The sequence below is a fragment of the Diceros bicornis genome, chromosome 11 (assembly GCF_020826845.1).
Source record: "Diceros bicornis minor isolate mBicDic1 chromosome 11, mDicBic1.mat.cur, whole genome shotgun sequence".
Lineage (NCBI taxonomy): Eukaryota > Metazoa > Chordata > Mammalia > Perissodactyla > Rhinocerotidae > Diceros > Diceros bicornis.
The window spans coordinates 52,317,500-52,343,853 of record NC_080750.1 but is presented as its reverse complement, the minus strand read 5'-3'; the positions used below and the strand labels follow the sequence as shown (position 1 = coordinate 52,343,853).

The following is a 26,354-nucleotide window of genomic DNA, read 5'->3' as shown; positions in this document are numbered from 1 at the left end:
AAACTTGAAAAAACACTAAATAAAAGCATTAAAGTTAAAGAATTGAAAACACATAATTTAATGGAAAGGATAGAGTAATAACTAAAGATGATATAAGAAAACAATGGATAACAGATTCTTATTTCTTAATCCATCACTGCCCCAAACACACACAAGAGCTAAAAATAAATATGCAAATAAAAGCATTTTATTTTGGATCATTCGTATCAGACCATACACAAAATGGTGCTTAAGGTGTTGGTCGTCTAATACCATAAAGATGCAAACAGAGCAGAAGGAATTGCAAACAGAGAGACAGAAATGAGGGGTTACTCTGTAAGGAAAATTAAATCAGTAAAACATGAATGGCTTCAACTAAAAAGATAAAGATAGAATATGAACTTTCACACCGGAAAATATGAACATTGGAGATCTGGGAAGACATATGGGAAATCTACACTGAAATGGCTACATATGATGTGTGGGTAAACCATCAAATAGTGTTCAAAAGGGAAGAGGCAGGAAATGAACTGAACAAGCCAGTTATCATCCTTAGCTCTAATATGTAATTCTGCGAAACTACTCCGTTTTCAGTTATTATCTAAACATGTAGCACACAGAGAAATCTTTCCTAGTCTGATTTTCCTTTTTAAAATAACCAGAGCTAATAAAACTCAGAAGGGACAAAAACCAGTTGCCTTCTGTTCCAGAAGAGTGACGTCATGCAGTTTATAAGGATTAAACAATCCCCACTCTCCACAGACAAAATCAATCGAGAAGTTGAATTACATACACCACAATGAATTCCTAGGCACATTTTCTGTTGCAGGGAAACCAAAACAATAAAGCATGGAAATTCAGATGAGTAAAACTGTTAACAGCCTCACTAAGGGGCTTTCAGATGAGGTAATAACAAGTATGAACAACAGATCCTACTTTGGGAAGGTTCATGGGTGTCCTCAGTCGGGTCCGGACACTCTTCATTAATATACGCTGCTCTGTTGGCAGCAAATGATACTTCATAGCTTCAATGAGGTAATCTTTGCACGCACTGCTGTTCTTGACCAGTGCCTCCTCTTCAACCCTCTGTAAGACGAAACCAGACACACCTCATGAGAGGACAGTTATTTCATGATAAAACTGACAAAGAAACAGAAGTAAAGAGGAGGAAAAAAGCAATAACTAGCCTCTCCAGTTCAGTCTGCAAATTAACAGAGGAAAGTTTGTAAATATCACTAAGAGAAAAATAAATGAAGCAAAAAATGCTCAAGTATCTGGTCTGCAGAGAAAAATATATATATAAGCAGTAACGAGAAGAACTGCAATGAAAATTATATACTTCAACGTCAGCGATAGAATAATCTTTAGGTAGTATTGTATTCACCCATCTCTTATCTTTAAACATCAAGCCAAACGGTAAGTAAAGCAAGAAAAAAAATTTAGATAATGAGTCCTTCAGGTGGGGTAGGCAATACTAATAAATTAAAGACACATTTTTCAAACACAAGGCAGCAAATAAAATATCTAGAAAAGGGATTCAAAATACTTTGTAACAGTGTCCCTACACCACAAATAATTCTTGTCCTTGCTATCCCTGACCTCAAACGCAGAACAGGTTTTTTCTGTTCATTTTCTTAAGAGCAGAATACCAATGATTATACAGATGATAACAAATAATGAGGCTTTGAAAAATCCTAAAATGCTCAGATCTAATCTCTTAATAAAGAAATGTTTCCTTAGATAGTTTCAATTACAAAAATGTTGAAATGTTCCTAATAGGATGCTAATAATAAAAAAGTAAATTTAAAATTATTCAGACACTACTGAAGATCCATTAATTCCTATTTATTTTAAGTAACTCAGTTTCCCATAGCTTGGAAATAAAGACAGAAACCAAATGCATGCCACTGTGAAATTCTGAAATAGAATTACAAAGTATTTAGATAGGACGTCAAAATTCCATTTCTGTAGGGCAATCCCAAGAGGCTATGAAAAGGAAAGCAGAGAAGATGCAGAGGAGTGACATAGAGCCACAGGTGCATTTATTTTTTATTTTTATTTTTTGTGAGGAAGATCAGCCCTGAGCTAACATCTGATGCCAATCCTCCTCTTTTTTCTGAGGAAGACTGGCCCTGAGCTAACATCCGTGCCCATCTTCCTCTACTTTATATGGGACGCTGCCACAGCATGGCTCCACAGGCAGTACGTCGGTGCGTGCCCAGGATCTGAACCGGCGAACCCTGGGCCGCCACAGCAGAGCGTGCGCACTTAACCGTTTGCGCCACCAGGCCAGCCCTCACAGGTTCATTTATTTACACATACTGAAATGACCACAAATACCGCTTTGATAAGTTCTAGTACTTGCTTACCCAAATCTGAAATAGGGGGAAGCAAATTTCTAAGAATGGGGAGTAGCCTAAGAGGGAGCAGCTGCCAAGGACTGCAGGTGCCTTGACTGTCCTCTGTCCTGCGCCCCATGGATCTGTATTCCATAGCTCTCACTACTTTGTAACAGGGATCTACATATCATAAGCCCAGTGACACAGTGCTACATGCATTCGTGTGTTTTGCATTTGCTTTTACCTGAACTAAATATTCTCGAGGAAGCAATGGTAACCGTACATGTTCCATCAGCCGAGCCATAAATTCTTGCCTTACATCCTTGTCATGGTTCACCCAAGCTATTACTGCTTCAAATACCTTACAAAAAAATATGGTGAAAAGAAAAATAAGTAATAAGTTATGTACTAAAGCATCTAAATAAAATATGATGAGACTATGTTTTATACACAACTCTTGCTAAGACACCCAAGTTTAATCCATGGCTCAAATTTTTTTAAAATCCTAACTTGTGACGTTCTTAAAAAGCCATTCATTCCATTTCTTTCTTTCTTTTTTTTTTTCATCTGGTATTTGGTAAGTACTTCATTTTTTTCCAGCTTGAGATACAATTTACAGATAACATTGTGTAAGTTTAAGGTGTACAATGTGTTGATCCGATATATTTACATACCGCAAAATGATTACCATCGTATCTTTAGTTAACACCTCCATCACGTCACATAATTACCATTTCTTTTTTGTGGTGAAAACATTTAGGATATACTCTCTTAGCAACTTTCAAGTATACAATACAGTATTGTTAACTATAATCACCATGTTGTACATTAAATCCCCAGAATGTATTCATCTTATAACTGGAAGTTTGTACACTTTGACCAACATACTCCTACGTCCCCCACTCCCTAATCCCTTGTAACCACCACTCTCCTCTATGAGTTCGGCTTATTTAGTTAGATTCCACATAAGTGATATTATACAGTATTTATCTTTCTTTGTCTGATTTATTTCACTTAGCATAATGCTCTCAAGGTCCATCTATGTTGTCACAAAAGGCAGTATTTCCTTCTTTCTCATGGTTCAATAACATTCCATTGTGTGTATATATATATGTACATAATATATACATATGTACATAAATATATACCACATCTTCTTTATCCATTCATCCGTTGACAGGCACTAGGTTCTTTCCAAATCTTGGCTGTTGTGAATAATGCTGCAATGAACATGGGAGACAGATATCTCTACAGTTTTCATTTCCATTTCTTTGGATATATACCCAGAAGTGGGATTGCTGGATCACATGGTAGTTCTACTTTCATTTTTTTTGGTGAAGAAGATTAGCCCTAAGCTAACATCTGTTGCTAATCCTCCTCTTTTTGCTGAGGAAGATTGGCCCTGGGCTAACATCCATGCCCATCTTCTTCTACTTTATATGTGGGACGCCTGCTACAGCATGGCTTGATAAGCAGTGCATAAGTCCACACCCGGGATCTGAACCTGCGAACTCCGGGTCGCCAAAGCAGAGAGCACAAACTTAACCACTATGCCACTGGGCCAGCCCCTGGTAGTTTCTACTTTTAATTTCATAAGTACTTTTATGTAATTAGTAAGTACTTTTCATTTGGTATTTACTAAGCATTTCACCAAGTACATTATCTAATCTTTTTGAACTTGAGTGGTAGCTGTGATAATCTGATGATATATAATCTAATTCACTGTTGATAACCTTTCCAAATCAAATTTGGTTCTACTTACCTAGATTTAAATTTCAAGTCCCTTTGGAATAAAACACCGAAAATAATAAAGCAAAGTAATATTCTGGAATGCAAATCATGTACCCTTATGAATAACTCATTCTTGGCCTTTTCTTTCAGTTTACAAACAAATGTTGGACCATACATTTCTAAATCGAGGGTCTGCAGAATAAATTAACTCCCTTTTTTTACAATAATAGAATATATTAAAATGTAATATTTTGAATTTTTTTAAAAAAACTAAATAATAAGGGCATTACAACTGACAACATATACATACCTATGAGAAAGCCAATAAGCTAATATGAAGACTGTATCTGACCACATAATATCCTTCGAGACTAATGAATATATAACCCAATAATCTTTAAAGGGTTTGTAGAAAATGTTTGATGATATGTAAATGGATTATTGGAAGCAAAAATCAGGTTATTTTGATGCAGGAATAGAGCAAGAAACTAAAAATAATCTACATTATAATTAACATGTCTCTTTAATTCAAGCCATCAACAAGTATTTACCAACTACCTCTAGGTACCAGGTGCTAAGGATAAAGAAGATCCTGTCAATTCTATCTACTGTTTCTCGGCTCTACCTTCTCTTCCTCCATTTCTACCATCTTATATCAGCTCCTATTGCTCACTGGGTGACTTCACCATCCTCCTATCTGACCCTCATTCCACTTTTGGTCCATTCTGCACACCACCACTGTGACAGCTGGTCTCCAAAGATGGTCCCCTAGTAAACCACATCTCCCAATATCCATACCTCATGAAGTAACCTGCCACAGGGAATCTAAGCTGGCCCTGTGTAACCAATAGAATGTGGTGGCTGTAGTGCTGTGTGACTTCTGAGCTGGGTCATAAGAAGCCTTTCAGCTTCCACTCTGGCCTCTTAAAATGCTCATTTGAGGGAAGCCAGATATCATGTAAGAAGTCTGACTACTTGAGATCACCATACTATGAGAAACCGAAGCTAGCCCCAGAGGGGAAGAGAAGAGGAGGGGTGGAAGAGGGGCGGGGGAGAGGGAGAGAGAGATACCACCAACCCCCATCCCAGGAGCCAGACAAGTGTATGAAGGAGCCATCTTGGATATTCCAGACACACAAGATGCCACATGCAGAAGGACTGAAGCCCCAGATATATGGCTCTAGTAGAACCATGCCAGCTATCTCCAGCCACTGAAGCTACCCTAGCTGAAGTCCCAGACATTGTAGAGCAGAGACGAGCTGGCCCTATACACCCTACATGAATTCTACCCACAAAACTGCAAACATAATAAAATGGTTATTATTTTATGTCACTACATTTTCAGGTGGCTTGTTATGTAGCAGTAGAAAACCAGAACAGCCTTAACAACATTTCTAAAATGCAGGTATTATCATGGCATTCTTCTACCATTTAAAATCCTTTAAAGGCTCTTCACCACCAGGATAAAGTCAATTGTCTTTAATATGGCTGAGAAGACATTTTATTATGTCATCTTCCCATCTTTTCTCCTACCACTCGGCCAAACATATTCTAAACTCTAATCATACTGAACCAACTGAATGCAATTATTCGTTCACTGCTCTTTACATTTGCTTATTCTGTTCCCTCTACCTGGAGCACCCTTCCCATTCTCACTCAACCCTAGTTCCCTGGCAAACTTCATACTCATTTTTAAAAACTTGGGTCATACATCCGAGCTAAGCTGAACTCCCATTGCCATCCCAGGAAAGACTGAATGCTCCTACAGTACCCTCTAAAGCATTCTGTAATCATTTATTTACCCCACTGGTTCTCCCTGTAGTTTCGAGTAAAGAATTCGATTTCGTTAATCTTCTTATATCTAGGACTCCATGGCGGTGTCTGATTCCTGGCAGGCACTCAATACATGTCTATTAAACGTGAATAGTAATGCCTCTCTCTTCTCTATATTTCTGAAGTGCTAAGATTATACATCTCACAACTACTTTCACATATTTTTTCATATGGTAAATATTAGAGTAAATATGTCTTTCTACTCTCAAACAGAATGAATATCCTTGGGAATAGAATGCAAGTTTACACAATTTTAAATGCAAAGCACACAAAGGAAAAACTCAAGTTTCACTTCCTCCAAATGCAGCATGTTCACAAGCTTCTGAGCCCTGACTCCTACGGGCTACGAAACCCCCCCAAAGGAAGAAACCCACTAAGCAAAGCTTCTCCCTCCAACTACACGAAAGGTGTAGGTGGGTGAGAAGGGCAAGCCAAAACGTGGAGAGACAGAGGCTACACGCAGCTGCAGCAGTGGCACAGCGCTCTGGGAGGGAGGAAGGAAGCACCGGCAGGGGTGGGGGGTAAGCAGCAGGGGACAAATGTAAAGGAAGAGGACAATCAAGGATGTTCAGTCTGGAACCAGCTAAACTTTGCCCCCTGGGAAACTTCTTCCAACTGACATGATGGTGAAATCACTTTGGTCTGAGAAATATTGCATTTAGATCACAATTCTTATAAGCATCTGGCTGTGGGAAGAAATCCAGCCCCAAAGGGCACTTGCTTCAGACAGTTTAATGTTGTAAGCTCTTGCTGGGGGGTCAAGTACACAACTCATCTAACAACTTAGGGAACCTCCTAAGGAGTGAAAAAACAGTAATTTACATAGACAATCAACAAGTCAACTAGTCTTAACTTGAAGATCAAAGATTACCGGCTGTCACTAGGCATATGGGATCACAAAGCTACAAAACAACGTGAAGTAAAGAAAGGAAAAATACTACATCACTGTACACTGGGAAAAGAAAAGTACACTTACCTTCTCTTCTGAGGAAATGGTAAGTTTGTCACTTGATATTAAGCTGCACACTTGTTCAATGCCGAGATTGAGAAATTCTTCACTAAGTACGACATCTGCAAAATGTTGCTCTGTTTGGAGGTTAAAAAGAAAATCCATTAACATCAACATTCCATTATCATAGTTTCAAACTGCTTAAAAAAGAGGGGTTTTTCTTAATCTAACCTAAGAATGAGAAAATTAACTGTACTTCCTCAAGGCAAGAACTAACAAGACATGCCCAAACAAGCTCACCTGGGGAAGTGGTCTTCCACTTCCAAATATACTCCTCTAAAGGGGGAAAAAAAACCTATTAGTATAACCAATGACCTTAAAACTTAAAAAAACCTAATCAGGGCCGGCCCCGTGGCTCAGCGGTTAAGTGTGCGCTCCACCACTGGCGGCCCAGGTTCGGATTCCGGGCGCGCATGGACGCAGTGCTTCTCCGGCCATGCTGAGGCCGCGTCCCACATACAGCAACTAAAAGGATGTGCGACTATGACATACAACTATCTACTGGGGCTTTGGGGAGAAAAAAGGAGGAGGATTGGCAATAGATTAGCTCAGAGCTGGTCTTCCTCAGCAAAAAAAAAGAGAGGATTAGCATGGATGTTAGCTCAGGGCTGATATTCCTCACAAAAAAAAAAAAAAAAAACTAATCATTTACAAAGTAACCTTTCCTGAAAACCCAGCTCTTGTTTATCAAGTATGAGCTCACAAGGAAATGCGGTGGTTTGGGCTTTGGAGTCAGACATTCAGGGGTCAAATCCCAGCTTTGCCATGTGATAGCCCGTAAAACTTTGGGGAAGTTAAGTAATTTCTCTAAGCCTTGGTTTCCTTATCTATAAAATGGGAACAATAAAAACACTTTACCTAATAAAATTGTTGTGAGGCTTAAATAAACTAACGGTTTATAAAGCACCTACAACTGCGTGTGATAGAAAGTAAGGATTCAATAATTTAGCTCTTACTGCATTGTGATCCCTAAGTTCTCAAGTAAAAATTTGCCAGGAAATCTAGCTATTTTCTAGATCTTTACAATTAATCATATTCTAATAGCAATTTTTTTTAAAAGGCTTTTCTAAGGCGAAATAAAGGAATCATTTCAAGTATGTTTCAACATACCATACAAAAGATTAGTTGGCTTCCCTTCCAGAAACACTTGAAAAATAAAATCTGCATTTACATAAGCCCTATGAGTAACTATTCACTTTACAAAAGGTTCGTCACAAGATGACTTTAGAAATAACAAGCAGCTCTAGGATAATTATAAAATGATTAGATTTAGAAAAATCCCACAGACATACAATTTTTTGAAACTCAAAGTCTTGGTCAAGCAACGTACTGCACTGAAATAAATATGAAAATGAAGATAAAAATGAAAAATAATGAAAAAGACAAAAAGATCAACGGAACAGAATAGAGAGCCCAAAAATAGACCCAGACAAACACAGTCAACTGATCTTTGACAAAGGAACAAAGACAACTCAATAGAGAAAGGAAAGTCTTTTCAACAAATGGAGTTGGAACTACTGGACATCCACATGCAAAAAAATAAATCTAGACACAGACCTTACCTCCTTCACAGAAATTAACTCAAAATGGACCACAGACCTAAATGTAAAACACACAACTACAAAACTCCTCAAAGATAACATAGGAGAAAAATCTAGGCGACCTTGGGGTTGGTGATGATTTTTTAGAGAGAACACCAAAAGCATGATCCATGAAAGAAAAAACCAGTAAGTTGGACTTCCTTAAAAAGTTCTGCTCTGGAAACAACACTTATAAGAAATGAAAAGATAAGCCACAGATTGGGAGAAAATTTTTGCAAAACACGTCTCTAATAAAGGACTGGTATCCAAAAAAGTTCCACAATAAGAAAATAAACAACCCAATCTAAAAATGGGCAGAGGATCTGAACAGACACCTCACCAAAAAGACATATACATGGCAAATAAGCATATGAAAAGATGCTCAACAACATACATCATTAGGGAACTGCATTATTAACACATCAATGAGATACCACTACATACCTATCAGAATGGTTAAAATCCAAAATAATGACAACATCAAATGCTGAAAAGGATGCAGAGCAACAGGAACACTCACTCATTGCTGGTGGGGAGACAACGGGGTAGTTTCTTCCACAACTAAAAATACTCTTACCATATGACTCAGCAATCACACTCCTTGGTATTTACACAAATTTCTATGTCCACATAAAAACCTACACATATTATAGCAGCTTTATTTATAATTGCCAAAACTTTGAAGCAACCAAGATGTCCTTCAATAAGTGAATGGATAAACAAACTGTGGTACAACCATACAATGGAATATTCCTCAGTGATAAAATGAAATGAGCTCTCAAGCCATGAAAAGACATGAAGGAACCTTAAATGCATACTACTAAGTGAAAGAAGCCAATCTGAAAAGGCTATATACTGCAGAATCCCGACTATACGACATTCTGGAAAAGGCAAAACTATGGAGATACTAAAAAGATCAGTAGTTGCCAGGAGTTTGCTGGGGGAAGGGAGGAGATGAGAGAGATGAATAGGTACAGCACAGGGGATTTTTAGGGCAGTGAAACTATTTTGTAAACAGTCAATACAGACTTCCAGTTTCTGGCTGCGCAAGTAAGGAGCTTGGAAGTCGACACTCTGTCCTAACAAATAAAAAGCTGAACACACTGAAAAAACAACAACTCTTCTAGGATCCATAAGAGAGGTGAGGACACAGGGCAAACCACTGTCCTCAAGACTGGAGACATCAATAGGTGAATACAGCGAGTAGTGGCTTCCTGGAGCAGAAACTTGGGAGCAGAAACTGCAGGGGGACCTGGAGGAGGAAAACCTGAACTGTAATTCACAAACTGCTGGAGGCTCAGTGTGGACAACTCTGAGAGTTAAAAACTCTAGGGGGACCCCCACAATATTTCAAAATTTACCTCCAGGAGCTCAACCAGGTTTCCACAGCAAATATCAGAGAAAAATCCCCTCGGGCTTCTGGAGGAGAAATGGAACATTTTGAAATACCCAGAGTACTCTGTTCTTAACAAGGCCTGCCCTCAGGAAAAACTAGTTAACCAGAGCCTCACCTGCTGGGGTATTATCAGAGCCTAACTGACCTGAGGAAGGGAAGTACCCACCTTCAGCCCACTCTTGCCATCCTGTCCCACCTAAGGAAGGAGAAAGACCTAGGAAATACTTGTGAAGTTCACAGTCCAGAGGCACAGGCTCACTAATAAACTGAGACCTAATTGTAGGACTAGAGAATGCTTCCCCACCCCTACACCTCTCCACCATATTACTAAAGCCCTATTACAACAGTTCCTTTCACTGGGTACATCACATCCAGCTATCAAGAAAAAATTACAAGGTATTCCAAAAGGCAAAAAACACAATTTGAAGAGACAGAACAAGCATCAGAACCAGATATGGCAGAGATGCTGGAAATACCAGAAGGAATTCAAAACACAACTTAAACAACTATGATTAATATGCTAAGGACTCTCATGGATAGAGTATACAGCATGCAAGAATAGATGAGCAATGTAAACAGAGATGGAAATCCTAAGAAAGAACCAAAATAAATAAGTAAATAAAATGCTAGAGGTCAAAAACACTGTAACAGAAATGAAGAATGCCTTTGATAAGCTTATTAGTAAACTGGACACAGCTGAGGAAAGAATCTCCGCACTTAAGGATAATGGTGAATACACCTCATTACACGTTTGCCAAAACCCACAGAAAGAACAACAGAGAGTGAACATGAAAACACACTATGGACTTTAGTCAATAATGTATCGATACTGGCTCATATATTGTAACACATGAACCACACTAATGCAAAATGTTAACAACAGGGGAAACTGTTGGGACAGGGGGCTGAACTTGGACTTCCTGCTCAATTTTTCTGTACACCTACAACTGCTCTAACAAAGGTTATTAGTTAAAAAAGAATGCACTGGGGCTGGCCCCATGGTGTAGTGGTTAAGTTCAGCATGCTCCACTTCAGTGGCCCAGGTTCTCGGATTCAGATCCCGGGCGCAGACCTACACCACTTGTCAGCCATGCTGTGGTGGCAACCCACATACAAAATAGAGGAAGACTGGCAACAGATGTTAGCTCAGGGCAAATCTTCCTCAGTAAAAAAAAAACAAAAAAAGAACACACTAACAAAGAACAACATGAAGGACAAATTGGTAATGAAACATGTAACTGATGGAAAGTCAAACTGGTAATTGAAAAAATACAAACTAAAGATTAAACTTAAATATCGACTTTTAAGAGATATCCAGTCCTTATGGCACAATATTACTTCACAATAGTACTTCAAAACCTAGAATGAATTTTTTAATAGGGTTAGGCTTTTAAGAAACTATCATGATTAATTACAAAGGTCCTTTTTATATCTAAAATACAATCCTATTATTTCCTGACCTCACAGGAAGTTCATATAAAAAAATTATTTCAAAAATGTTTTATACATAAGGAAATAAGGAAAAACTTTTTCCAGTAATTTGCTTTTCAAAGAAGGGACATAAGAAAAGCATAAAGAGATTCTTTATATAAAAGTTCCAAAATGTTGAGAAATAAATTCATTTTAATGAAAATTTGGCAAACAGCATGTAAATTTTGAAATATGTATATACAGCAACTTGGAAATTCAACTAGGAAATAAACAGTAGCTACTCAACAAAAGAGAAGCTAATACAAACCTCTTTTTTCTAGTCATAAAAAATTTTCACCTCCAAACATATGTCTATAATGATTTTGCACCAAGCTTCTGTGAATTTTAAATCTGAATCAAAGTTAAGAGATTTCTGGCCTCCTTATGCTTTTCATTTGGGGGAAAACCTCCCCAGTGGGAACCAACAGAACAGAGAGAACACAACTTTTCTATATCACGACTACACAAGTTATTCTGCCTCTGCTTCAGAGATCAAAGAAATGGACTTGCTGAAAAACAAACTTGGTGATTTTTTTAAATCAGAAATTACATAAACTGAGACATAAGGGCATTAGTAAACTCTGCCCAAAGTCAAGTTTGGGATCTGAATTCCTTGTGTACTCTTTACTAGTGTATCAAAGGAGGTTAAGAGGGCATGGAAAATAGTCAGCTATTACAACTTTATTGCTAAAACCATAACAGCTGTTAATCAAACAAAAGAACCCCACCTCCCACACCAAGTACAAAAAAACTGATCTAAAGGAAAAGTAAAGAAAGAAATGGTCAAATAAACTTTCATTGTAGACATACACATATTTTTAAATAGTTAGAGCTCTCACATACTTTCCACTTTAATATCTGGACAACCTCTCCTCCTTAGTAAAATCTTTCAGTATCTAATGTTTACACCTCCATATGGAGGTTTCTTTGGGAAGGGTGTGGGAAATACAAAGAGCATCACTAAATATGGAGGGCAGTATTTGGCAACATCGGGGATAACTTAGTTTACTTTAGGGCCTGCCTTTCCTCTATTTATACTGTCTGATTCTTCAAATATTGCCTAACTAATAGGCAGTTTAATAGGATTGTTGCCTGTAACACACTCCCTGGGGATCCAGATGCACCAGATAACTGACTGAGTCACTGTAAGGCACTCTAAGGCACGCGTGATATTTTGAACTTCTTTGGCTACGCAATTTGTCCTATGAATAATATTCTTGATTTAATGTCACCTAACTGGAGCATTTATCAGTCTTTCCCACTCAAACTGAAGATTCTACACACTTACCTACAACAACTCACACAATTTGTATAGCTTGACTCCATCCCACAAACCAGCATGGCTCATGGATATTAGGGCCACCATCCCTGGCCCAACCCTCACTCCCTGTTTCCAGAATGGCTTGTAAGTTGATGCTGCCAACCATGTTTCTGACGCCAGGGTTTGCAGTTCCCTTTGTTCCTCATCAACCGGTGCTTGCTCCGCATGATTCTACCAACCTTAATACTTTAACCAATTCACTTAGTATCAACCTAAAAATATTAAAAATAGTATCCAAACCTATTATAGTATTTTCAAAAGCATCTATTATTTCTTCTCTTGTAACCCTTGTGCTATAAGAAAAAAGATTTAGTGAAAAACAGTTTGGTGACTTCTGGTAAACAAACACTACTGGAAACTGGGAATAGGGATGTGAATTAATTATTACTCAGTTAATGAAATATTTTTAATGAATAGCCAAGAAAATATATACAGCACAACTACACAACATATTAATAGACTCTTCTCTAAATGACATTAGAGTATTCTTTAATCTACTACCTTCACAATGGTCATTCTCAAACTTTATGCTGAACATGACAGTTCCACTGTTGCCATCAAACCACCCTGATTTTGATTTGGGGCTAGAATGGAACTACTGTGAGAAATATATAGAGTCATGTTCCAAAATGGATAAGATTCATTATCACAAGAAATAATTACACATTTGTGTACATGTACACACCCACGTGCACAGACACACGCATACAGTGGTCCCTCAGCATCCACAGGAGGATTGGCTCCAGGACCCTCCCATACCAAAATCCACAGATGCTCAAGTCCCTTATATAAAATGGTGTAGTATTAGCATATAACCAAGGCACATCCTCCTGTATACTTGAAATCATTTCTAGATTACTTATAATATGCAATACAATATAAATGCTATGTAAATAGTTATGCTATATTGTTTAGGGAATAATAACAAGAAAAAAAACTCTGTGCATGTTCAGCACAGATGCAACCACCGTAGGCCTTTCAATCTGTGGTTGGTGAAACCAATAATAGCCAAGATATGGAAACAACCTAAGTATCTATCCTTGGATGAAAGGATAAAGAAGATGTGGTAAAAACATATATATAGTAAACATATACACATACAGATTCACATACACAATGTAATATTATTCAGCCATGAGAAGGAAATCCTGCCACTTGTGACAACATAGATGGACCATGAGGACATTACGCTAAGTGAAATAAGGAAGACAGAGAAAGACAAATAATATGTGATATCACTTATAGGTAAAATCTGGAAAAGCTGAGCTCATAGAAACAGAGAGCCGAGTGGTGGTTACCAGGGTTTGGGGGGTGGGGGAAATGGGATATGTTGGTCAAAGGGCACAAACTTGCACTTACAAAATGAGTAAGTCCCGGGGATCTAATGTACAGCGTGATGATTATCATTAACCATGCTGTATTACACAGTTGAAAGTTGCTAAGAGAGTAGATCTTAAATATTCTCACCACAAAAAAGTAATGGTAATTATGTTTTGCTATTGAATTGTATGAGTTCCTTATATATTTTGAATATTAACCCCTTATCAGATATACAATTTGCAAATATTTCTCCCATTTTGTAGGCTGCCTTTTCATTTTGCTGATTGCTTCTTTTGCTGTGTACGAGCTTTTTAGTTTTATGTAGCCCCACTTATTAATTTTTGCTTTTGTTGCTTTTGCTTTTGGTGTCATATCTGAAAAATCATTACCAAGATCAATGTGAAGGAGCTTACCCTTTATGTTTCCCTTTAGGAGTTTTACAGTTTCAGGTCTTATGTTTAAGTCTTTAATCCATTTGAGTTAATTTTGGTGAGTGTTGTGAGATAGGGGTCCAATTTCATTCTTCTGCATGTGGTTATCCAGTTTTTCCAACATCATTTACTGAAGAGTCTACACTTCTCACACTGAATATTCTTTGCTCCCTTGTCAAATATTTGTTGATCGTGTATGCAGGGGGTTATTTCTGGGCTCTCAATTCTGTTCCATTCGTCTGTCTATTTTTATGTCAGTACCATCCTGTTTTCATTACTATAGCTTTGTAATATAGTCTGAACCAGATAGTGCAATGCCTACAGATTTGTTCTTCTTTCTCAGGATTCCTTGGGCTATTTGGGGTCTTTCGTAGTTCCACACAAATTTTAGGATTGTTTTTTCCATTTGTGTGAAAAACACCACTGGAATTTTGACAGGGATTGCACTGAATCTATAGATAGCTTTGGGTAGTATGGACATTTTAACAATATTAATTCTTCTAATCCATGAACATGGGATAACGTTCCATTCATTTATGTCTTTTTCAATTTCTTTCATCAGTCTTATAGTTTTCAGTGTACAGCTCTTTCACCACCTTCTCGATTAAATTCATTCCTAAGTATCTTATTGTTTTTCATGCTATTGTGAATGGGATTGTTTTATTTCTTTTTCAGATATTTCATTGTTGATGTATAAAAACTCAACTGATCTGTGTGCTGATTTTGTATCCCCTGTAACTTTACTGAATTTGTTGATTAGTTCTAACCGTTTTTCTTGGTGGAATCTTTAGGATTTTCTATATATAAGATATCATCACAAAGATAATTTTACTTCTTCCTTTCCGATTAGATGCCTTTACCTCTTTATCTTGACTTCTCTAAGACTTCCAGTACTATGCTGAATAGGAGTGCTGAGAGTTGTATTGTCTTGTCTTGTTCCTGTTCTTACAGGAAAAGCTTCAACATTTCCCTGCTGAATATGATGCTAGCTGCGGGCTTGTCATATATGGACTTTATTATGATAAGTTATGTTCCTTCTATACTCAATTTGTTGAGAATTTTTTCATGAAAGGATGCTGTATTTTGTCAAACGCTTTTCTGCATCTATTAAGATGATCATATGATTTTTATCTTTCCTTCTATTAATGTGTATACCACATTTATTGATTTGCAAATGTGGAACCACCCCTGAATCCTAGGGATAAATCCCACTTGATCATGGCATGCAATCCTTTTAATGTGCTGTTGAATTTAGTTTGCTAATATTTTGTTGAGGATTTTTGCATCTATATTCATCAGGGATACTGGCCTGTAGTTTTCTTTTCTTATAATGTCCTTATCTGGCTTTGTTATGAGGGTAATGCTGGCCTCATAAAATGAGTTTAGCAGTATTCCCACCTGTTCTGTTTTTTGGGAGAGTTTGAGAAGCATTAGTGTTAATTCTTATTTAAATGTTTGATAGAATTCACCAGTGAAGACATATGGTCCTGGATTTTTCTTTGTTGGAAGGTTTTTTATTACTAATTTAATCTCTTGTTATTGGTCTGTTCAGATTTTATATTTCTTCATGGTTATATTTCTTCTTGGTAGGTTGTATGTTTCTAGGAATTTATCCATTTCTTCTAGGTTATGTTGGCATATAAATGTTCATAGTAGGGCCGGCCCCGTGGCTCAGCGGTTAAGTGGTCGAGCTCTGCTGCTGGCGGCCCAGGTTCGGATCCTGGGCGCGCACCGACGCACCGCTTCTCCAGCCATGCCGAGGCCGCATCCCACGTACAGCAACTAGAAGGATGTGCACCTATGACATACAACTATCTCCTGGGGCTTTGGAGGATAAAATAAATTAAAAACTAAAAAATAAAAATAAATATTCATAGTAGGCTGTTACAATCCTTTGTATTTCTGTGGTATGAACTGTAATGTCTCCTCTTTCATTACTGATTTTATTTACCAGAGTTTTCTATTTTCTTAGTTAGTCTAGCCAAAGGCTTGCCAATTTTGTTTATCTGTTTAAAAAATCAGTTCTTGCTTTCAGATTGATTTTTTCTATTGTTCTTCTGGTCTCTATTTCATTTATTTCTGCTCTGACCTTTATTTCCTTCCTTCAGATAACTTTAGGCTTAGTTTGTTCTTCTTCTTCTATATCCTTGAGGTGTAAAGTTAGGTTGTTTATTTGAGATCTTTCTTTTTTCTTAATGTAGGCATTTATCACTGTAAACTTCACTCTTAGAATGCTTTTGCAAAAGCACTCCACAGGTTGTGGTATGGCGTGTTTCTGTTTTCATCTGTTTCAAAATATTTTTTTATTTCCTTTTTGATTTCTTCTTTGACCGACTGGTTGTTCAGGAGTGTGTTGTTTACTTGCCACACATTTGTGAATTTTCCTGTTTCCTCCTGTTATTGCTTTCTAGTTTCATAACATTGTGATCAGAAAAGATATTTGGTATATTCGGTATGTTGTCTTAAATTTTCTAAGACTTGCTTTATGACCTATTATATGATCTATCCTGGAGAATGTCCCTCGTGCACTTAAAAAGAAGGTGTATTCTGCTGCTGTTGGATAGAATGTTCTATATATGTCTGTTAAGTCCATTTGGTCTAAAGTGTAGTTCAAGTCCAACATTTCCTTGTTCATTTTCTGTCTGGATGACCTATCCATTGTTGAAGGTGGGGTACTGAAGTCCCCTACTACTATTTTATTGCTGTCTATTTCTTCCTCCAGATCTGTTATTATTTCTTAATATATTTATATGCTCCAATGTTGGGTGCATATATATTTATGATTGTTATATCTTCTTGATGAATTGATCCCTTTATCATTATATAATGACCTACTTTATCCTTAGTTACCATTTTTGGCTAATGTTTCTTTTGTCTGATATCAGCATAGCTACCCCTGTTCTCTTTTGATTTCCAGTTGCATGGAATTTTTTTCTATCCCTTCACTTTGAGGCTTTGTGTGCCCTTAAAGCTGAAGTGAGTCTCTTGTCCATATATTGGGTCTTGTTTCTTTAATCCATCCAGCCATTCTATGCCTTTTTATTGGAGAATTCAATCCATTTACATTTAGAGTATTATGGATAGGTAAGAACTTACTAATGCTGTCTTATTAATTGTTTTCTGGCTATTTTGTAGTTCCCTTGTTCCTTTCTTCCTCTCTTGCTGCCTTCCTTTATAAATTTCTGATTTTCCATAGTGGTATACTTTGATTCCCTTCTCTATTTTCTTTTGTGAATCTACTGTAGGTTTTTGCTTTGTGGTTACCGTGAAGCTTACATAAAACGTCTTAATAGATATAACAATCTATTTTGTGCTAATAACAACATAACTTCAACTGCATGCAAAAACTTCACCCTTTAACTCTCCCCACGTTTGATAGTTTTTGATGTCACAATTTACCTCGTTTTATATTGTGTATTCATTAACAAATTATTGTAGCTATAGTTATTTTTAATACTCTTGTCCTTTAACCTTATACTAGAGTTATTAACATCACCATATAACAGTATTATTCTTAATTTGACTATATACTTACCTTTACCAGTGTGTTGTATATTTTCATATGTTTTCATGTTACTAATTAGCATCCTTTCATTTCAACTTAGAGAATTTCTTTCACCATTTCTTGTAAGGCAGGTCTAGTGGTGATGATTCCCTCAGCTTCTGTTTGTCTGGGAAAGTCTTTCTCTCTCCTTCATTTCTGAAGGACAGCTTTGCCAGGTAAAGCATTCTTGGTTGGCACTATTTTTCTTTCAGCACTTTGAGCATATCATCCCACTCTCTCCTGGCCTCGAAGGTTTCTGCTAAGAAATCTGCTGATAACTTTATAGGAGTTCCCTTGTAAGTTACAAGCTTTTTTCCTCTTGCTGCTTTTAAGATTATCTCTTTGTCTTTGATTATTGACTGTTTATTACAATGCGTCTTGGAGAGGATTTCTTTAAGTTGATTTTGTTTGGTGACCTATAAGCTTCATGAACTTGAATATCCAAATCTTTCCCCAGACTTGGGTAGTTCTCAGCCATTATTTCTTTAAATAAGCTTTCTGCCCCCTTCTCCCTCTCCTCTCTTCTGGAACTCCAATGATTTGCAAATTGGTCCTTTTGATGGTATCCCATAGAGCACATAGTCTTTCTTCACTCTTTTTCATTCTTTTTTCCTTGTTTTCCTCTGACTGGATAGTTTCAAAGTTCCTGTCTTCAATCTCACTGATTCTTTCTTCTGCTTTATTAAGTCTGCTATTGATGCTCTCTATTGCATTTTTCATTTTCTTCATTGAATTCTTTAGCTCCAGAATTTCTGTTTGGTTCTTTTTTATGATTTCTATCTCTTCATTAAACTTCTCATTTATTCATGTATTGTTTTCCTGACTTCACTGAATTATCTTTCTGTGTTTTCTTGTAGTTCACTGAGTTTCCTTAAAACAGCTATTTTGAATTCTTTTTTTTTGGTGAGGAAGATTAGCCCTGAGCTAACACCTGTTGCCAATCCTCCTCTTTTTGCTGAGGAAGATTGGCCCTGGGCTAACATCTGTGTCCTTCTTCCTCTACTTTATATGGGGGACGTCACCATAGCATGGCTTGATAAGCGGTATGCAGGTCTGCACCCAGGATCAAAGCCTGCGAACTTCACACTGCCAAAGTGGAGCGCATGAACTTACCCACTACGCCACCACGCTAGCCCCTTGAATTCTTTTTTTTTTTTTTTCAGGTTTTTATTTAAAATTTATTGTAATTGGGTCTGCACAAAAGGAGGGGGTGAAAGGTGGGGAACATGCAGGGGACACAAGAACATGATGACATCGCCAGGGCCAGAGCTTCTGTCATGGGGCAGAAGGATGAAAAGAAAAGGCCAGGGCTGGAGCTGGGGTGGAAGAGGGAAGGGGAGACACTGCAGCTGCATTCTCCCCACCCCAGGAAGCACCTTTAGGCCCTGGATCCCCCCATTGCCCCTGGCCCCCTAGGATTCCATCTCTTGTCCTGCCTCTGGCCCTAGTGGCTCCTTTTTTTGCTCCCCTTGAATTCTTTATCATACATCTCTATGTCTTTGGGTTCAGTTACTGGAAGATTATTGTGACCTCTTGGTGGTATCATGTTACCTTGATTTTTCATGTTTCTTGGAGTTGTGTGTTGCTGTCTTCACATCTGAAGTAGCAGTCATCTCCTCCAGTTTTTACCGCCCTTTGAGGTTATCTCAAAAAAGGTGTATCTGGGCCGGCCCCGTGGCTTAGTGGTTAAGTGCGCACACTCCGCTGCTGGCGGCCAGGGTTCGGATCCCAGGCGCGCACCGACGCACCGCTTGTGCGGCCATGCTGAGGCCACGTCCCACATACAGCAACTAGAAGGACGTGCAGCTATGACATGCAACTATCTACTGGGGCTTTGGGGAAAAAAAATAAAATAAAAAAAAAGGTGTATCCTTCTATGGATACACCTCCTCCATGTGTTTTGTTCCCTTTTGTGGCAGAATTCTTAAGCTTGTATGCCTTCTCTCAATTCTGCAATGCACCAAGCAGAGTGCTGACAGCCTCTCTTTTGTTTTCTCAAAGGTGGTGCTACAGCTGAAGCTTGTGGTCTCTACCTGGCCCACAGACTCAGGCCTGCTTTTTGCACATGCTCGTTTGCCACCTTCCAAAGCTTGCTCTCACTACCACCTTTGGAAGCACACACACAGAGCTAGCTGCACAGTTGGAGTAGGGTAGGCACGTGAGGACTGGGAGTGCCCATGGGCCAGCTGAGGGGATCCATAGGTGGAGCTTTCCCCCAGCTCATGGGCAGGCTTCTTGACAGAATCCATCATGCAGTTAGTAGGATCTGTGTCCCCTTAATGCTCTCTGAAAGTCCTATGTGCCGCTTTTCCAGACTATTCCTGTTCCCCAGTCATGGAGCTCTCGATTTAGTACTTTGGATGGGGCCAGAGAGAACTGAGCCTCTTTGGCAGCATCCACACACCTGGGGAAACTGGTTGATCACTCATATACTCTCTCTTTCCCCCATAAGAGGAATCACAGGCTGAGAAAGATCTCTCTTGGTCCCATGCTATGCCGCCTTGGGGGAGGGGCAGTGCAGGTCAAGTCAAAGTGTTCCTCTTACCCACTTCAATGTGTCCCAACTCATATATACATATGTGTGTGTGTGTGTGTGTGTGTGTGTATATATATATATTTTTTTTGCTTAAATGAAGTACTGGATCTTATCCTCTAGAAACCTAGACTCCTACAAAGGCTCTCTAGTCCATGGGTGATTGTCTAGGTCAGTGCTCTCCAGGGGCTCCTAGACTGCAGTCAAGAGGAGCTGGAACTGGTTCATGGGTCACTTCAGGGTCCTCAGCTGGGACTGAGGTCTGTCTCCCTTTATCCAATGCATGGGTGGGCAAAGCTCCTTCCAAGTCTCTTGGCACATGGTGCTGGATCTCACAGCTCCCACAAAGGCACTTTGTTCACAGATGGATGCAAAGTATTTGTTGATGGCAGGAGGGGACAAAAACGAGGGACATCTTATGCCGCCATGATCAAAACAATGTTTTTAACCATATGAAAACAGCAATTAAAATTTTAAAAGCAAAGAAAAAATAACAAAACTGGGCCAACTAGTTTCCTTCGCAATAAGAAAGAAAAATGTTGCTATAGAAAGTCAATGCATTTTATTGTCTTGATTTCAGTGGACAAATATCTGCTACGCTAGAAAAGAAAAGACCAATGGTTTACCCTCCCCATCTTGGGCCACTGATCTAACTTGCTGGTCTTCACACCAAACTTCTTTAGGGTAGATCTTAATACTGAAGCTTCTGCATTTTGATGCACACCCACATCTTTATCTGTCATAACATAGCCTCTGGCCTACCTATCCCCTGAAATTGTTCTTTGGAAGTCCTTTTCTTAGGATTAGTACTTCTCAATCCCTGTGCAGTGTTTAACTCTGATGACACCCTCTCCTAGTTTGGATTCTATAATACTTTTTTCTACCTTTCTAACCACTCAGCCTGCCTCCTTCAGCTCCCTAAAACTGTGTATTTCCTATGGTCCTGCCTGCCCTGAGCCTCCTTTTTATTTTCTGCTTGTTCATCCTTAACTATCTCATTCACATTCATGTGTCCCCAGTTATCTTCAACTATCACCCCAGTGTGGTTGCTCCTAGACCCAACCTCTCTCCCAAACCCCAATACTTGGATTTCCAGCTATCTGTTAGTCTCCCTATGATCTAACCATCATGGATTTCTTGAACAGACAGATCTACCCCCACACCATGCACCAGTAACACATACAAGCAGTCCTCTAGAACCCTCACATTGTTCACGGTCTTAGGCCACTTACCGTGGCCTGTTTTGAGCTCTATGGTCTGATTTTTTTTTCATCATTGTGCATTTTTTCAAAGATGGCTTGCTTCACTCCTTGGCTCGATACTTGACAAAGATTCTCTGGATGTGTCTGCTGATTATCTCCTTAAAATGAATCAAGTTCTTCCTCTGGCCAAGCTATCTTTGGCTATTGCTCATCATCTTGTCCAGCCTGAGAATCCCTAAATTGATACTGCACTTCACTGCTGGTTCTCCCTTGAGCAATCAAGACTAAGACTCACCCACAACCCAAATAGCGTCAGTGCCTTCCTCCAGACAACTGCTTGACCTCCTGTGTTCCTTTTTTGTCTTAATGGTTCTACTATCCACGCTGATTTCAAGGCTAAATGAAGTCTTAGCCACAGCTGATTCTTTACTCCTTCCCTCTTTTTTGTTACTGTGGTAAAAACATACAACATAAAATTTACCACCTTAACTATTTTTAAGTATACAGTTTAGTAGCATTAAGAATAATTCACTGTTGAGAAACAGATCTCCAGAACTTTTTCATCTTGCAAATCTGAAATTTTAGACCCATTAAACAACTGCCTTTTTAAACTCCCTCCATCCCTTCCTTTCTAATAACTTCCTAAAATAAACTGTTTCACAAATCCTGTTGATTCGTTCTCAGTAATGCCATAGGAAATCATAAGATTTAGTGATGTAAGGGATCTAAAAGGTCATCTAACACAACTTTTATCATATATAAGAGCAACCTCTAAAATTTTCATATCCAGTAGATATCTGGCTGCAGTTTGCACACATCAACAGATAGCAAGGCAGTCACATCATTCTTGAACACTCACTGTAAGTTCCTCCTTATGTTGCACTAAAATCTTTCTTCCTCTTATTTTGTAGCATTGATGCTACTTCTGTCCACCACAGAACAAGATTAATCTCTCTCTCTCATGAAATTCCTTCAAACTTTTACAGAGAGCGATTATATTCTCCCGAATTTTCCTTCTGTGGTCTATAAACTAAGTCTTTCAACCACTCCTTGTACAACTTGCTTTGAGGTTTTCATCATTATCATGGCTCTGAATTCATGGCTTCAGTTCATCAGTCTCTCTCAAAACCTGTAACCCGAAAATGAACTCAAATTCATAGATACGGTCTAACCAGGGCAGAAAAGAATGAGATAATCACCTTACATCTTTCTAGACACAATTATATTATTGATTGCTATTAAATATACTATCAACTAAAACACTAACATCTTTGGATTGGTTTGGCCAAGAGAAGCCTAATATTTGTCACAAAGCCAAGATGAAAAATTCTTCCTTTTCACTAAATGCTTATTCAGCTTACTGTACCTCACTAAGGTACCGTAAAAATTAGCAGCTACTGCACACTGGCAATAAATATGCACACACTAAAATGTACCTACTAAGCATTTACCTAAAATGTAATGCTAAAGGGCAGATCATCTCAGAGTGTGTTTCCTCTACTCACATCCAGGGTCAGTTCCCATATCCACAATCTTGCTTCAGTCACTCCCTCTCTATCTTCATTTCCCTAGTCCTCATTCTGTTACCAACCTCAACTATTGTTTCCAATCCTTCCATCACATGTTGACAGATTATTCTGTTTATAGCACAGAGCTTTCATTGTGACACCAGTAATTTGCCTTTACTAGTTTACCACTGCCACTGAGTAAAGCCAACCTGGTTATACTGGCATTCAATAATCAGTTCCTTCTCTCTGAATAAATCCCATAAGTGCAATAGGGCATAATTCCCAGTAGTAGAGACTATGCCATGAATATGCAATACACATTAAACACATATATTTTACATATATACTATACAGATGCATTCTTCCTTGTATATAAGGATTCTCTTCACTCTCTAGAGCAGCTGAACTTTCCTGTTTGCTTCTCTTCTGCAAATAAAATGACCTTATCAAGAAATGAAAAACAATCCCTAGAATTTGTAACGCCAGGTCGACAGAGTTCATCAGCTCAGGTCCTCATCCCAACTTAAGTCCAATGAAATCAACAAGAGAAGTCCAAAGTTTCACTTGTTTTGTTTTGAGCCCTGTGATAAGGTACAAAGTACCCTTTACATTTGATTTCTAAACACTAAGCACCTTTTTGATCAAACCTGAATGCCAGAGGGGTTCCTGTAACTCCTCTATCTAGTGCAGAATCCCGTCTGAGAGTGACGGTGAGTGCATGAATAACAACAGTATTTTAGACCCACAAACAGCTCATCTATGAGAAACAAAGTATTTTTGGGAAAATAAAAATATCTCTAGTCTTCATTTCCCTAATTAATAAAATGAAAGAGTTAGATGAGATAACTGGTAAGGTTCCCTACAAGTACTAACACTGTGATTCTTTGATTTTGAATACTATTAGTCTCCAGGAAAAAATAACTTCACACATATATCTCCAGCAGTTCCATTAACACAGACAGTTTTGGTGAAACCAGAAAACATCTAACTCATGTCAGCTACAAAAACCATCAAAAACGCAGAGCAGAGATTACATGTAGTTTACTAGGTCATAAATGAGGACCATAATGAGTGCAAGAACATAAAAATGATTAATTCTTTTAACAAGTGTCATTTAAGGCGACATGAATTCAATCAGGAAGCGCTATACATAAATGCTTTCACAGTGCTCCAAAGGAAGAATCTTTTGTATCAGTAAATTAACATTGCAATAGACCCTTGAATAATCAGCATCTATTCTTTAGTATGCATATCACATAGTCAAGGCCAGTAATACCATTATTAAAACCACCCTCTCAACATAAGTTTCTTTCAAGAGGGCAGCTTTCAAAATCATGGGCTTATTTTGACAGATGTTTACCCCAAGCAGTGATTCCTAGCCTAAATTATAGAAGGGTGAGCAAATGATTGAAGTAAATTGATTGCAGAAGAAAATGTTATGGGAACTGCTTTTACAGAGAATAAGCCATAATCTGGATACGCGAAATTTGGATGTGAGTTAATTATTACTGCCTATAAACTCCTTGTAAGCAGGGGTTAAGTTGTATTGAGCCTGTTGTCACCCAAGCAGTTTGGGGAATGCCAGGCAGATAAAGACGGTAGCTTTAAAATGACTGACCACTGACTCTAAGGTGAACAGCCAACAGATGGCTGGGAGAACCAAGACCAGAGAGCACAGACTTATGAGGAAATACAAGAGCATGAGAAGGCAGGAATATGGTCAGCACCAAGGTTGAGACCTTGGAGTTTCAAATACCAACAAGGTCCAACATGCCCTAGAATTGTGTTCTAAGGTGGCAAGTAGGTTTATGGAAGAAAGATGGTGGTCACAAGGAACTATGAACAGAGTCTCAAAGGAGCCAACAGTTACAGATTTTGAAATCGCTGATGGCAGAAGAAACAAAGTATAGAGGGAAAAGACAATCTAGGTGTTCAAGACAGAAGTATGCCTGGAGGCCTAGAGAGAAAATGGGCTGCAGAGAGAACGCTACAGACTGACAGCCAGCCAATGCAGAATCAAGCACGGTGACTGTGACTGAACAATAATCTGGAAGTCGTACCTTTCCATCCACCTTTCCAGTGAGTCAGGGGGAGTGGCCCCTTAAAAAGAAGTTTGCCCCCAACATGCAGGTTTGGGGGAAAAGCAAAGTAAGACAAAGGGAGATGGGACACACATGAAAACAGCTGGGCATATAAAAAAGTTTGACCATTGTACAAGCATAGAGGAAAGGCTAAAAGTAGGGCAGTGTCAGGGGCCTGGATAGGCCTAGGATGCATTGACAGATAACAGTTAAGAGCAAGAAGAGAATGAGAAATAAACTGAAAGCACATCAGTGGCTGGAGAGGAGGACTTCTTCACAGGCAGTCCTGTTACTAAGAATGCTGAGTGTTTACCAGTCCCACAATTTCAGTAAGCACGGGCTTCAAATGACACTGCAAATTTCCCCAAAGGTCAGTTAGAACTGATATTAACAAGCTTCTTAGGGGCCGGCCCTGTGGCTTAGCAGTTAAGTGCGTGCACTCCGCTACTGGCGGCCCAGGTTCGGATCACGGGCGCGCACCGACGCACCGCTTCTCCGGCCATGCTGAGGTGGCGTCCCACATACAGCAACTAGAAGGATGTGCAACTATGACTACAACTGTCTACTGGGGCTTTGGGGAAAAACAGGGGGAGGACTGGCAATAGATGTTAGCTCAGAGCCGGTCTTCCTCAGCAAAAACAGGAGGATTGGCATGGATGTTAGCTCAGGGCTGACCTTCCTCATAAAAAAAAAAAAAAAAGAAGCTTCTTAAATTTTTAGTGTGGGGAGTGGTGAGATGTAGGAATGACTAAGAATCTGACACCACTGTCTCCTTTAATTTGTTTGAAATTCTTGCACTTCAACCACTGACAACTCTTGGTTATCTATAAGGAAGGATAAATAAAATTTATATTTCAAGTTATAATTAAAATCTAACTTCCAAAAGAGTCTTTTGCTGGGACTATTAAAATGCATCTAAACTGATAAGTTTAGTTTTTATCTCCTCTATATTTTTAGCCTGGTGAAAATGCTAAAAACAGAGGTCTTAATGATTTGGGAAATGGTTAAAATATGGACACTACTCAAAACATGAGAAGGGAGAGAGTCCACAAACCAGCATTCTCCAAACAAGCCATC

At 38.6% G+C, this 26,354-nt stretch overlaps 1 protein-coding gene across 3 annotated transcripts in view; it reads right to left on the bottom strand.

Annotated features, from left to right (window-relative positions):
- Positions 1–26,354, bottom strand: part of KLHL2 (kelch like family member 2) — a 101,062-nt gene that overhangs the window by 17,981 nt on the left and 56,727 nt on the right. For all 3 annotated transcript variants that reach the window (XM_058550312.1, XM_058550314.1, XM_058550313.1), the window contains 3 exons: positions 6,859–6,968; positions 2,563–2,679; positions 916–1,065 (listed from right to left, as the gene is read on the bottom strand). In XM_058550312.1, the coding sequence (XP_058406295.1) occupies positions 916–1,065; positions 2,563–2,679; positions 6,859–6,968 (377 nt within the window). The remainder of the gene's footprint in view (positions 1–915; positions 1,066–2,562; positions 2,680–6,858; positions 6,969–26,354) is intronic.